This window comes from Anolis sagrei, chromosome 12, assembly GCF_037176765.1.
Source record: "Anolis sagrei isolate rAnoSag1 chromosome 12, rAnoSag1.mat, whole genome shotgun sequence".
Lineage (NCBI taxonomy): Eukaryota > Metazoa > Chordata > Lepidosauria > Squamata > Dactyloidae > Anolis > Anolis sagrei.
Genome location: NC_090032.1, coordinates 10,622,625 through 10,635,101, shown reverse-complemented (window position 1 = coordinate 10,635,101; position 12,477 = coordinate 10,622,625). Strand labels below are relative to the sequence as shown.

Genomic DNA, 12,477 nt, shown 5'->3' with positions numbered 1-12,477 from the left:
ACAAGAGAGGAGATTCCATCTGAACATTAGGAAGAACTTCCTGACTGTGAGAGCCGTTCAGTAGTGGAACTCTCTGCCCTGGATTGTGGTGGAGGCTCCTTCTTTGGAAGCTTTTAAGCAGAGGCTGGATGGCCATCTGTCAGGGGTGATTTGAATGCAATATTCCTGCTTCTTGGCAGAATGGGGTTGGACTGGATAGCCCATGAGGTCTCTTCCAACTCTTTGATTCTATGATTCTATGATTCTGCTTCATTGACTATTCTAAAGCCTTTGACTGTGTGGATCATCATAAACTGTGGCAAGTTCTTGGTGGGATGGGCATCCCAAGCCCCCTTCCCTCTCTCCTGAGGAATCTGTACAAGGACCAAGTAGCCACAGTCAGAACTGACCACGGAAGAGGAGACGGGTTCCAGATTGGGAAAGGCGTATGGCAAGTCTGCATCCTCTCACCCAACCTTTTTAACTTGTATGCAGAACACATCATGCGAGGATGTGCGGGGCTTGAGGAATGCAAAGCTGGGGTGAAAATTGCTGGAAGAAACATTAACAACCTCAGATATGCAGATGACACCACTCTGATGGCCGAAAGCGAGGAGGAGCTGAGGAGCCTTCTAATCAAGGTGAAAGAAGAAAGTGCAAAAGCCGGGTTGCAGCTAAACGTCAAATTATGGCAACAAGAATGATTGACAACTGGGAAATAGAGGGAGAAAATGTGGAGGCCGTGACAGACTTTGTATTTCTAGGGGAAAGATGACTGCAGACGCAGACTGTGGCCAGGAAATCAGAACACTGAGTCTGGAACCCCAGGTTTCGGCGGTGAACAGGGGAGCATTCGCACAGTTAAAGCTTGTGCGCCAGCTGCGCCCGTACCTTGGGAAGTCTGACTTGGCCACGGTAGTCCACGCTCTTGTTACATCACCTATCCCCAGCAGACAAAAGTCCTTTGTCCCACCCTGGTCATTCCACAGATATATAAACCCATTTTTCTTACTTCCAACAGACCTCACTACCTCTGAGGATGCTTGCCATAGATGCAGGCGAAACGTCAGGAGAAAAATTGCCTCCAGAACATGGCCATATAGCCCGAAAAAACCTACAACAACCCAGTGATTCCGGCCATGAAAGCCTTCGACAATACAATGGAGAAGCTGTTGTTTCTTTTGAGCCTCTGAGAGTCCAGCAAAAGAAGGAAAGGAGGGAGGAAGGAAGGAAGGAAGGAAAGATAAAAGGAAGGAAAAAAAGAGGGAAGGAAGAAAGGAAGGAAGAAAGAAAGAAAGAAAGAAAGAAAGGGAGAGGGAAGGAGGGAGGGAGGGAGAAGGAAAGGAAAGAAGGAAGGAAGAAGGAAAAAAGAAGAAAGGGGGAGAGAGGGAGGAAGAAAGAAGGAAAAGAAAGAGGAAGGAAGGAAGGAAGAAAAAGGAAAGTTGGAAAGAAGGGAGGGAGGAAGGAATGACGGAGGGAGGGGAGGGAGGAAGGACAGAAAAGGAAAGAAAAAGGAAGGAAGGAAGTAAGAAAGGAAGGAAAGGAAGGAAGAAGGAAAGAAGAAAGGAAGAAAGGGAGAGTTAGGGAGGGAGGAAGAAGGAAAGAAGAGAAGAAAGGGTGGAAGGAAGGAAGGACAGAAAAGGGAAAGAAAGGAAGGAAGGAAGAAGGAAAGAAGAAAAGGAGAGTGAGGGAGGGAGGAAAGAGGAAAGGAAAGAAGAGAAGGAAGGAAGAAGGAAGGCAGAAAGATGGAAAGAAGGAAGGAAAGAAGGAAGGAAGGAAAGAAGAAGAAAGGGAGAAGGAGGGAGGGAGGAAGAAGGAAAGGAAAGAGGAAAAGAAGAAAAGGAAAGAAGGAAGGAAGATGGAAAGATAGAAGGAAGGAAGGAGGAAGGCAAGAAGCTGCACCCATACCTTGGGAAGTCAGACTTGGCCACGGTGGTCCACGGTCTCGTTACATCAGGATAGACTACTGCAACATGCTCTATGTGGGGCTGCCTTTGAAGACTGTTCGGAAGCTTCAAACAGTCCAATGAGAGGCAGCCAGGTTAATAACTGGGGCGGCACACAGGGAGCTACCAGGCACAATTCAAAGTGCTGGCTTTGGCCTTATAGCCCTCAATGGCCCAGTTTACCTGTCCAAACACGTGTCCCTTTACGAACCACCACAAAGACTGAGATCTTCTGGGGAGGCCCTGCTCTTGGTCCCACCACCATCACAGGCAGGTTTGGCAGGGACGAGAGACAGGGCCTTATCAGTGATTGCCCCCCAGCTATGCAATCCTAGAATGGTGTCCTGAGATGGATTTTAAGCAACTGATGTTAAAGCGGATATACGTGATTGTAATGTTCGTGTATATGTATGGTTGTATGTCCCAGCATTGAATGTTTGCCACATATATATTGTGCTCCGCCCTGAGTCTCCTGCGGGGTGAGAAGGGCGGATTATAAACGTTCCAAATCAATCAATAATCAATCAAATACTTCTCTCCTTGGGCTCTCACAAGCTCCACACTCCACAGTGGCCACGAGAGGCTCCTTTTGAGCTCTAAAGGCAGGCGGCTGAGGCTGGAGGTGGAAAGATCAGGGGAGGGTGGGTGGGTAGGTTTTGACCCATCCGGTTCAGTCCGCAGAGGTGACGTCGAGCATGCGCCCCCCCCCCCAACAAGGGAAGGTGACTTATAGTTCTGCAAAGGACAAAGGTACCAGACTGCGCAATAGGGGTTAAGTCTTGGTCACATTGCCAAGGCCTTGACAACAACAAGGACCCCACGAGGCTTTTGGGAAACGGCTGGATCTTGGGACTTCTGCCCTTCGTGAGAGTTGTAGTTTCCCAAGGACCAAAGTATGAATCAGTTGCAGCACAGCTGGGGTTTCATCTGCCAGCCTTCCCAATGATCATGGACTCTCTGCCTGACTTTGGACTTCAGTACATACTGTCTCCCTCATGAACTCTCCTCAAAGACCTTTTAAAACTTCTGACTCCAAGCTTTCAAATAAAATGATAATTTTCCTTTATTAAATATTTGGGATGAGGGATGGGGACGGGATCTTTTCCCGTATGAAATATTGATTATATATGTGTGAAATACTGAATCCAGACAAGACAGAGGTCCTCCTGGTCAGTTGCAAGGCCGAACAGGGTATAGGGTTACAGCCTGTGGTGGATGGGGTCGCACTCCCCTTGAAGGCGCAGGTTCGCAGCTTGGGTGTAATCCTGGATTCATCAGTGAAGAGGGGAGCATTTGCACAGCTTAGGCTCGTGCGCCAGCTGCGCCCGTACCTTGGGAAGTCTGACTTGGCCACGGTAGTCCACGCTCTGGTTACATCCTGTTTAGACTGCTGCAACGCTCTCTACGTGGGGTTGCCCTTGAAGACGGCTCGGAAGCTCCAACTGATCCAACGTGTGGCAGCCATGATACTAACAGGAGCGGGGCGCAGGGAGCATACAACTCCCCTGCTGTACCAGCTCCACTGGCTGCCGATCTGCTACCGGGCTCAATTCAAGGTGCTGGCATTGGCCTATAAAGCCCTAAACGGTTCCGGCCCAAGATACCTAACTGACCGCCTCTCGGCCTATGAGCCCACGAGGACTTTGAGATCTTCCGGGGAGGCCCTGCTATCGATCCCGCCTGCGTCACAGGCACGGATGGCGGGGACGAGAGATAGGGCCTTCTCGGTGGTGGCTCCTCGGCTGTGGAACACCCTTCCCGTAGACATCAGGCTAGCCCCCTCCCTGTTGATATTCCGCAGGAAGTTAAAGACTTGGCTGTTTCAGAAGGCATTTGAATAGAAGTGCAATGACTGGTAACTTGACCATGGAACGGAACAACGGAAATGATATTGGATTGTGAACTTGACGATGAGACGACTCGGAATGGCTTTGTAATAATGTTGATGTTTTTGATGAGATGTTTGCTAATGATGTACTGCGGATTATTTGTCACTATGTTTGTATTTTGCACCTGTTTTTCGATGTTGTACACCGCAATGAGTCGCCATTAGGCTGAGAATTGCGGTATATAAGCCTAGTAAATAAATAAATAAATCAATAAATCTTCTTTGCCCTCCTGCCTTTCCTCATGCTCTTTGCCCCAGAAAAAGTGTGACCAGAGACTGTTTAGTGCCTGAGGGAGAGTCATTCTCTCTCCCCGAAACCAACCTTGCCACCAAACATCAGCATGGACAATAACAAGTGAAATATCCTGTTGTTTGCTCTCGTCTGGCAGACAAGGAAGTTTCTTTGGACATCATGATTGCTTTACAAAGGGACGAGGCTGACCCCAGGGGGTCCCCTCGCCCCGGCTCTGTTTGTTTCCTCCACAAGGCTCATCAAGGACACTCCTTATCAGATCTGGGACAGGAAAACCTTTCTTAATCCCATCACCTCCCATTCTGAATGTTGCCTATAAAAATGCCTGTAAACTCTATGCTGGTATGTAGGGCTGGGCGGTTTCATTCGTTAATTTCGTAATTCGTTATTAATTCGTTTTTTTTTATAACGAAGCGATATTGAACCATTCAGGAGCAACTAAAAAACGAAACGATTTTTTTCAATTCGTTTCGTAATTGTTTCGTAATTGTCTCGAAATCGATTCGTAATTGATTCGAAATCGTTTCGTTATTATTTCCACATGTCTGGTGCAAGTTTTATAGTCGTTTGTTTTCTCAGTGAAAAAATAAATAAATTATCACACCAGTGTATCTGTCCGAACGGATCTCCCTCTACGTCCCACCTCGAAACCTAAGATCTTCCGGGGAGGCCCTGCTCTCGACCCCGCCTTTATCACAAGTGAGATTGGCGGGGACGAGGAGCAGGGCCTTCTCGGTGGTGGCCCCCCACCTGTGGAACTCACTCCCCGGGGAGATTAGATCGGCAACGTCCCTCCTTTCATTTAGGAAAAAGTTGAAAACCTGGATATGGGACCAGGCATTTGGACATCAAGGCAGCTAAAGAAAGACCTGATGACGAGCTGGAATCTGATGAGACGGAATGGATTTACGAAACTTCGAATGCTGAGCTCAGGATTAGCCTACTATTGTGTTACTGTATTTTGTGTAGTGATGTTTTTAAAATTTTTTAATAGGTAATTGTTTAACTTGCTTATATATGTATGTATATGTGACAAGGCATCGAATTGTGCCTTCCTTTGTAAGCCGCCCTGAGTCCCCCCCCGGGGGTGAGAAGGGCGGGGTAAAAGTGACGGAAATAAATAAATAAATAAAACAGTCAACAACAGAGGGAGAGGGAAGCTTCCTGTCCCATTTGGAGGTTTTTTTAGTGTATTGCGCGATCGTGCCCGCCATTAACGAATCGATTCGTAATTGTTTCGAAATCGATTCGTAATTGATTCGTAATTTACAAAATTTCGTAAATATCGAAATTTTTTAAAGGAAAATTTCGGAATTAATTTAAAAATCGAAATGCAAAAACCCCCTAAAAACGAATCGAGTTTAGAAACAATTTTTTCGGTGGTTGCCCAGCCCTACTGGTATGCTTGTAGTGGAAATATCCCTACAGTCTCTGTAATGGCTTTGTAATGTTTATTGTTTTGTGGGCTTTTGGGTAAGAGCAACCGGGTGTGCGTGTTATAGTTTCTATCGGATACTGTCTGAATTATAGAAAGTACAAGCTTGCTTTCTTCTCTTTCTCTCCCTTCTTTCGTACTTTTGTACGCTTCTTTCTTCCTTAAGTGGAATTCTTTTGTCTCTTTTACTTCTTCTATCTTTGTCTCTGATTTAACTTGATTTAGTTGTTTGGGGGAGTTTGGGGTTTAGTCGGGGATTGGTCTTATTTTAGTTTCTGCGGCCCGCTGTACCTTGAGCCTTAAAACCTAAGGGTCCTTCCGACTGCCTCCCTTTTCAGGAAAACACTCCTTGGGACTCCCATGGAAGGCTCCTGGTTTCGTTGTCCCCTCTTGCTGTAGTCAATGTGTGGGGAGGGAGCTTTCAGCTCTACCCGACTGCAGCTTTTTATTTTCTTGTCGTTGTTGTTTCAGGACTTTCCCCTTTATTCAAAGTTGTAAAAACCTTACATCTTACATATCAACAAATCACATATCAACAATTACAAACATATCAACAACCTTACATATCAACAAATTGATTCGACCCCATCACAATTTGTACAAGCAACATAACCTGGGAGCTCTAAATTAATTTTATTCTTTTAACTGTTTGCTCTAATATCAACATAAGACCTTCTTTCCCCACCCCACTCCTTTGGGAATATAGGGATTTATATTGCTACAACATACTTTGAACAAAGTTCTGCTGAACTCAGGGGAACTTATATTTTCAACAGACCTATACAAGGGTTTGCACTGTAAGACCATCACCTTAACTCTGGGCCCTGCACTCATGCATTCAACAGCATCAAGACATAAAAGCAGAACTGGGGGTTGGGTTGGACTACAAATCCCAGAACACCTGAGCCAGTATGCCTAGTAGTGTAATGCTGGATGGGAAATTCTGGGGCTCGTAATCCCCTAAAGAGGAATTTTCCAAGTTCTGCACAAGTTAAACAAGAGCTTTCCTACCACTTAAGCTGCCTGCCACACCTGAATGTTTAAGAAACCGGTTACCAAAGGACCGAGAGCTGTAAGCGAAACTGAACCTCTGTATTTCAATGCAGTATATCTCAGATATTGTTTGCTGGTGGAGAGCGGAGGAACCGAAGGCAAGGATGGCGGTCTTTAAATCATACTTGTGGGGTTACCCAAAGCTGTGTGAGAGAGGGCGCTGAACTATGTAAATGTTTAATCCAGTTAATAAAACATTTCATCTCCTTATGACGCCAAACCTATTAAAATTCAATAATTAAAAAACAACATTATCCAACAATGAAACCTGCCCTGACCCCCGGGGAGAGAAGCCAGGAGAGGCTGTGCGCACCTAAGCCAACTTTCCAACCCAGCGCCATGGCTTCCAGCCTCACGGAAGACCTGGTGTGCCCCATCTGCCTGTCCCTTTTCCGGGACCCACACATACTGAGCTGCGGGCACAACTTCTGCCTGGCCTGCCTGAAGGGCTGCCTGTCCCTCAGGGCTCAAGGGGCGCCCCTTCCGGAGTGCCGACACCCCTTCCAGCTGCAGGACAGGGTGCAAAACCGCGCCTTGGCCAATGTGGCCAGGAAGGTCCGCCATTTGGGGCGCGACCATAAATTGTGGGTGCCACCGGGGGAGGGGGACTTCTGCGAGAAGCATGGCGAGCCCCTCAAGCTCTTCTGCCTCCAGGACCGGCTCCCCATCTGCCTCATGTGCCGGGATCTGCCCTGTCACCGAAGTCACAGTTTCCTGCCCACTAAGGAGGCCGTGCAAGACGCCCAGGGAAAACCGAAGCCATATCAGGAGCTGCTGAAGAAGAATCTGCAATCTGTCATGACAGAATTCGTTCTTCAAAATGATTCAATTAAAACACTGGAGAGTTCAACTGAATATATCTTGAAGGACATTTCGAAAGGTTTTGAACTTCTTCACCAGACCTTGCACGAAAAAGAACAATGTTTTAAGAAGATTGTGCAGGGGATAAAGGAGGAAAACCTGAAGGAGATGAAGTCCGCCTTGGCTTCCTTGGAAGAGGACAGGGCTTCACATGTTGAGACTCTTTCCATCATCAAAACAGCATTGGTCACTACAGATCACATTGCCTTTCTTTAGGATTTCAAGAATCTGATGGACAGAGTTCAGAAATACCATCTAGAGGAGAAAGATAAAGGTGGAAGCAATAGCGACCAACAAAAATAGGGAACACTCTGACCAAGAAGAGGCAAGAAATGATGAAGAGGAAGGGGGTGGTGATGAAGGGAAGTACAAAACTGAAGAGTTTGGGGACAAGGAAGAGGAAGAGGAAGGAGAATGTGAGGGAAAATGGGTATTGGTGGATCTAGCCCTTGAGGAATTTAGGGATAACTTGAACTTTGAGGCTTGGAAGGAAATGTTGCTGCAGAAAATCATGGCTGGAAAGGAGAACGAAGAGGAAGCAGCAGATGATGAGCCTTCTGGTTGACATGGCGGAGAGGAAGAGAGTCAGAGCAGTATACAGAGAGATCTGATTGCTTTGCTCCATCATCTCCAACAGAGGTTTGATGCGGCTTAAAGAAGTTCACCTGGCTCTCATAAATAGCCAGAACCACTGAGCCAAATGGTATCCAGTGGCCTAGGTAGACATCCAGTGGATTAAATTTACCAATCCTTAAGGATCAATTTCACCAGCCTCTTTTGAGGAAAATGGCATCTTGCAAAGGGGATAGCGATGAGAAATTCTTCAACTAAGTCTTCAATCGGTTTTTTATTACTTCAGAGCTACATAATATTTTTTGTTATTTTCAATAAGAACAGATCGAACTGGATTCCTTGACCTTTGCTGGGAGCAGTCTTTGGTCTTAGCTTGCCATTTGCTGCTCCGTCTGGCAGTGCCTAAAGATATTGAGTCGTTCTGTGACATACAATGGAGCCCTGTAAAAGTTATTGTTCCTTGGTTTTTTGGAGTGTGTGGGACTACTATTCTCAGAATCTCCAGTGGTCATTCTGGCTGTGGGATCCCGGAACCTGTAGTCAAAGTTTTCTGCTATCTTTACAAGTTCCAATAAGTAAATAAATAGTTACTGATCTTAATATCCAACAATCCCTAGAAGCCCTATGTTCAATGTAAAAAACGAAATAAACCCAAGGCAAAAGCAAAGAAGTAGAGGGAGGGAGGAAGACTGAAGAAAGCGAACTCACAAAGTTGAGAGAGAAAGAAGTGTTTCCCCACAAGATGGGGAAAAAAGGGTAGAGAAGAAAAAATATACAATGAACTGTCTTTAAAACCTCAGTTGCGATTGCCTGGTATATCTCAGTTAAAAGAAACGAAACAATCCCTTCCAAAGCACGAGGGTGATGTCGAAGAGCTAAAGTATGTTTGGGGACATTCCAAACAGTCTAACAAAACACAAGACAATGGGATTTCCAACAGCACAAAAGTATAACAAAACACAAGAAACTTGGATTTACTAGTCAAACAGGGGGTTGGTATAGTCACCAAATGGCCCCTCTCCCTGAAGCTTTCTTGGTTCTTCTGCCTTCAAAGAGGGCTTTGAGGTGGAACCACAAACAGATGAAGCCCCCCATGAGGTAGAGGGAGGAACCACCAACAGACCTTGGTTCAAGAGGCAATGCCAAGTAGTGCAGACATTGGGTGTCCCTCAGTTTGGCAGCAACCCCTAAGTCTTGGGAATCACTTAGAATAAATGTACAAATAGCACCGAAGAAGTGTATAATGGTTAGGGAAGTGGGCTTGCACTCAAAATGCAATCAGGGCTCGTGTGGAAATAAAAAGGGCTTGAAAAGGTGAGCCATGCACCACAATGGAGCTCCCCCAAAGGTTCTGTCTGGTCCTCTCTTTCCCTTTCATCCCCCCTTGGGTCCCTAGTACTGTTGCTCTGCGTGACTCCTCTTATGCCTCGCCAACTCATCCTGCTGAACAAAAACCTCTTTGCACTCGCCACACTCGTAGATGTTCTCGAAGCTGTGCGTTTTGAGGAGGATCACCAAGTTGTCTCTGCAGTGGAACTCCTTCCCGCAATTGCAACAAGGGTGTGGCTTCGGTCTGGCCTGGCCCAGGTGATACAAGTTCTTGCTCCACAAAGAAAAATCCGGTTGGCGCTCTCTGCTCTCGACGGGCGTGGGCGTCGCGTGGGTATTCTCGTGGAGAGTGAGGTCGATTTTCATCTCAAAGGCTTGGCCACATATGAGGCATTTGTAGGACGACTTCGGTTCTGCTGAGGCCGCCGCATCGGTCGAAGATCCCGTCTGATCTGACTCCTCGGTTTTGCAATAGGCAAACTTCCCTAGAATGGTCCGGAAGACTGCTTTCTTCTTGGAGACATCCTCCTTGGCTTCTACAGTGGCCTCTTCACGTCTTTCCACCGGGTCTGGGTCCTCCTCGTCTTCCTCCTCCTGTAGCTGCTGCTCTTGCTTGTCATAACACAATCGCTCCCGGATCATCGCTATGACAGGAGCATCCAGCTGGATGACCACTGTGTTGTTTGGAAGTGGATTCTCTTCATCCGCTTGTGTTCGTTTTGTGTTGTCTTTATGTTTATTCATATGCTTGAAGACAGATGGTTTTCTGCTACTGGAGCTGCTTTCCAACTTGTGTGCGAGTGCCTCATGCCTCATGAGATCTGTGTGGAAGCTGAAGGTCTGTCCGCACTGCTGGCATCTGTATGGATTCCACCCCCGTGGGTTCTCATAGGGACGAGAAGGGTCGATAATTTGTAGGTCTTGTGTCCGCACTTGGGACAGGTGTGTTTTTTATCTGACCGTCTTTCAAAGGAGGGGGTTATTGTGCACCCAGACTCACATGTCTCAGCTGTCTCTCAGAGCCCTGAGAGACTTGTCATCCACAATGCACAATGGTTTGAGTCAAGAAGCCTTCTTGAGTCAGGACTGAAGCACTGCTAGAGCTGCCAACACACAAATTTGCTACAGGAGGGTCTCAACCAACCGGAAGTCCTTCCTCCTCCACTTCTTTTTTGTAATTTTTTAAAAATGTTTTCAAATGTCAAGCATATTTAAAACAAAATGATAAAAGTGGCTAAGCTGTTCCTCTTCCTCCTCCTCCTCTTCCTCTTCTTCTTCTTCCTTCTCTTTCTCTTCTTCCTTCTCTTCCCGTTGTTCCTCCTCTACTTCCTCTTCTTCTTCCTCTTCCTCCTCTTCTTCTTCTTTGTCTTCCTCCTCCCCGTCGGTGGGGACGTCTGGAGGCAGACTGGCCAGCTCCTCCAGGACCACTTCCTCCTCTTCCTCCTCTAAGATGGTCTCGAGAGATGGAATGCGACTAGCCAGCCTCCCCCTCTGGCCCTTCTGCGGGCGCACCACAGCCCTCCTTTCGGCCGAGATACAAGAGAACAAACTCTTTACCCTCTTCCAGAAGCTTCTACGCTTTCGTGGAATACTTAGTAGAAGCTTGTCCTCCTCCGTTTGAATGTCTCCAACACGACGGGGCCTCTGAAACGGGAGTCTAAAGCGTGGCATGGCTGTAAGAAAAACAAGAACAGACTTAGCAAGTGTTATATGAATTAAAACAAAGAACTATACAATTTTCGAAATATCCTCCACTAAAGCACACACCTTTCCCCCCCAATCCCGCCTCGCTCTTCCCACCCGTGAACCCCCAGCCATGACTCCCGACATAGCATCTAACAATACCCAAGGTTCAAATTGTTAACAAACCCCTCATCAGGTTCTTGTGGGTTTTTTTCGGGCTATAGGGCCATGTTCTAGAGTAGGGCTGTCCAACCATGGAAAAATTTGTTTCTAAACTCGATTCGTTTTTAGGCGGTTTTTGCGTTTTGTTATTTATAGAATCATAGAATCATAGAATCAAAGAGTTGGAAGAGACCTCATGGGCCATCCAGTCCAACCCCATTCTGCCAAGAAGCAGGAATATTGCATTCAAATCAACCCTGACAGATGGCCATCCAGCCTCTGCTTAAAAGCCTCCAAAGAAGGAGCCTCCACCACACTCCGGGGCAGAGAGTTCCACTGCTGAACGGCTCTCACAGTCAGGAAGTTCTTCCTCATGTTCAGATGGAATCTCCTCTCTTGTAGTTTGAAGCCATTGTTCCGCGTCTTAGTCTCCAAGGAAGCAGAAAACAAGCTTGCTCCCTCCTCCCTGTGGCTTCCTCTCACATATTTATACATGGCTATCATATCTCCTCTCAGCCTTCTCTTCTTCAGGCTAAACATGCCCAGCTCCTTAAGCCGCTCCTCATAGGGCTTCCGAAATTTTTCTTTAAAAAAGTTCGATATTTACCAAATTTCGGAAATTACGAAACAATTTCGAAACAAATAACGAATCGATTCGTTAATGGCGGACGCGATTGCGCAATACGCTAAAAAACCCTCCAAATGGGAAAGGGGGAACTTCTGAAGCTTCCCTCTCCCTCTGTTGTTGACTGTTGGTGTGATAATTTATTTTTTTATCACTGATAAAACAAACAACGACTATAAAACTTGCACCAGACATACGGAAATAATAACGAAATAATAACGAAACAATTTCGAAACAATTACGAAACAATTACGAAATAAATTTTAAAAATTCGTTTCGATTTTAAGTTGCTCCTGAATGGTTCAATATCGCTTCGTTATAAAAAATAATAATTAATTAATAACGAATTATGAAATTTACAAACGAAACCGCCCAGCCCTATTCTAGAGGCATTTCTCCTGACGTTTCGCCTACATCTATGGCAAGCATCCTCAGAGGTAGTGAGATCTGTTGGAAATAGGACAATGGGTTTATATATCTGTGGATTGACTGGGGTGGGGCAAAGAGCTCTTCTCTGCTGGAGCTAGGTGTGAATGTTTCAGCTGATCACCTTCATTAGCATTTGAAGGCCTGCCTGAGCCTGGGAAAACCTTTTGTTGAGAGGTGTTAAGATGTGCCTGGTTTTTTCCTCTCTGCTGTTTTGCTGTTGTAATTTTAGAGTTTTTTTTAATACTGGTAGCCAGATTTTGT

The 12,477-nt window shown here is 46.2% G+C and overlaps 1 protein-coding gene across 1 annotated transcript; it reads right to left on the bottom strand.

The window, feature by feature from the left end:
- Positions 1-10,278: 10,278 nt before the first annotated feature.
- LOC137097753 (rho GTPase-activating protein gacV-like) lies at positions 10,279-10,988 on the bottom strand. The gene has a single exon (XM_067472671.1). The coding sequence runs from the start codon at positions 10,986-10,988 to the stop codon at positions 10,512-10,514; it is 477 nt and encodes a 158-aa protein (XP_067328772.1). The 3' UTR covers positions 10,279-10,511.
- Between the last annotated feature and the right edge of the window lie 1,489 nt (positions 10,989-12,477).

Excerpts from the sequence above, each read along its gene's own strand:
- LOC137097753 (XM_067472671.1), bottom strand. The coding sequence starts at position 10,988 with ATGCCACGCTTTAGACTCCCGTTTCAGAGGCCCCGTCGTGTTGGAGAC.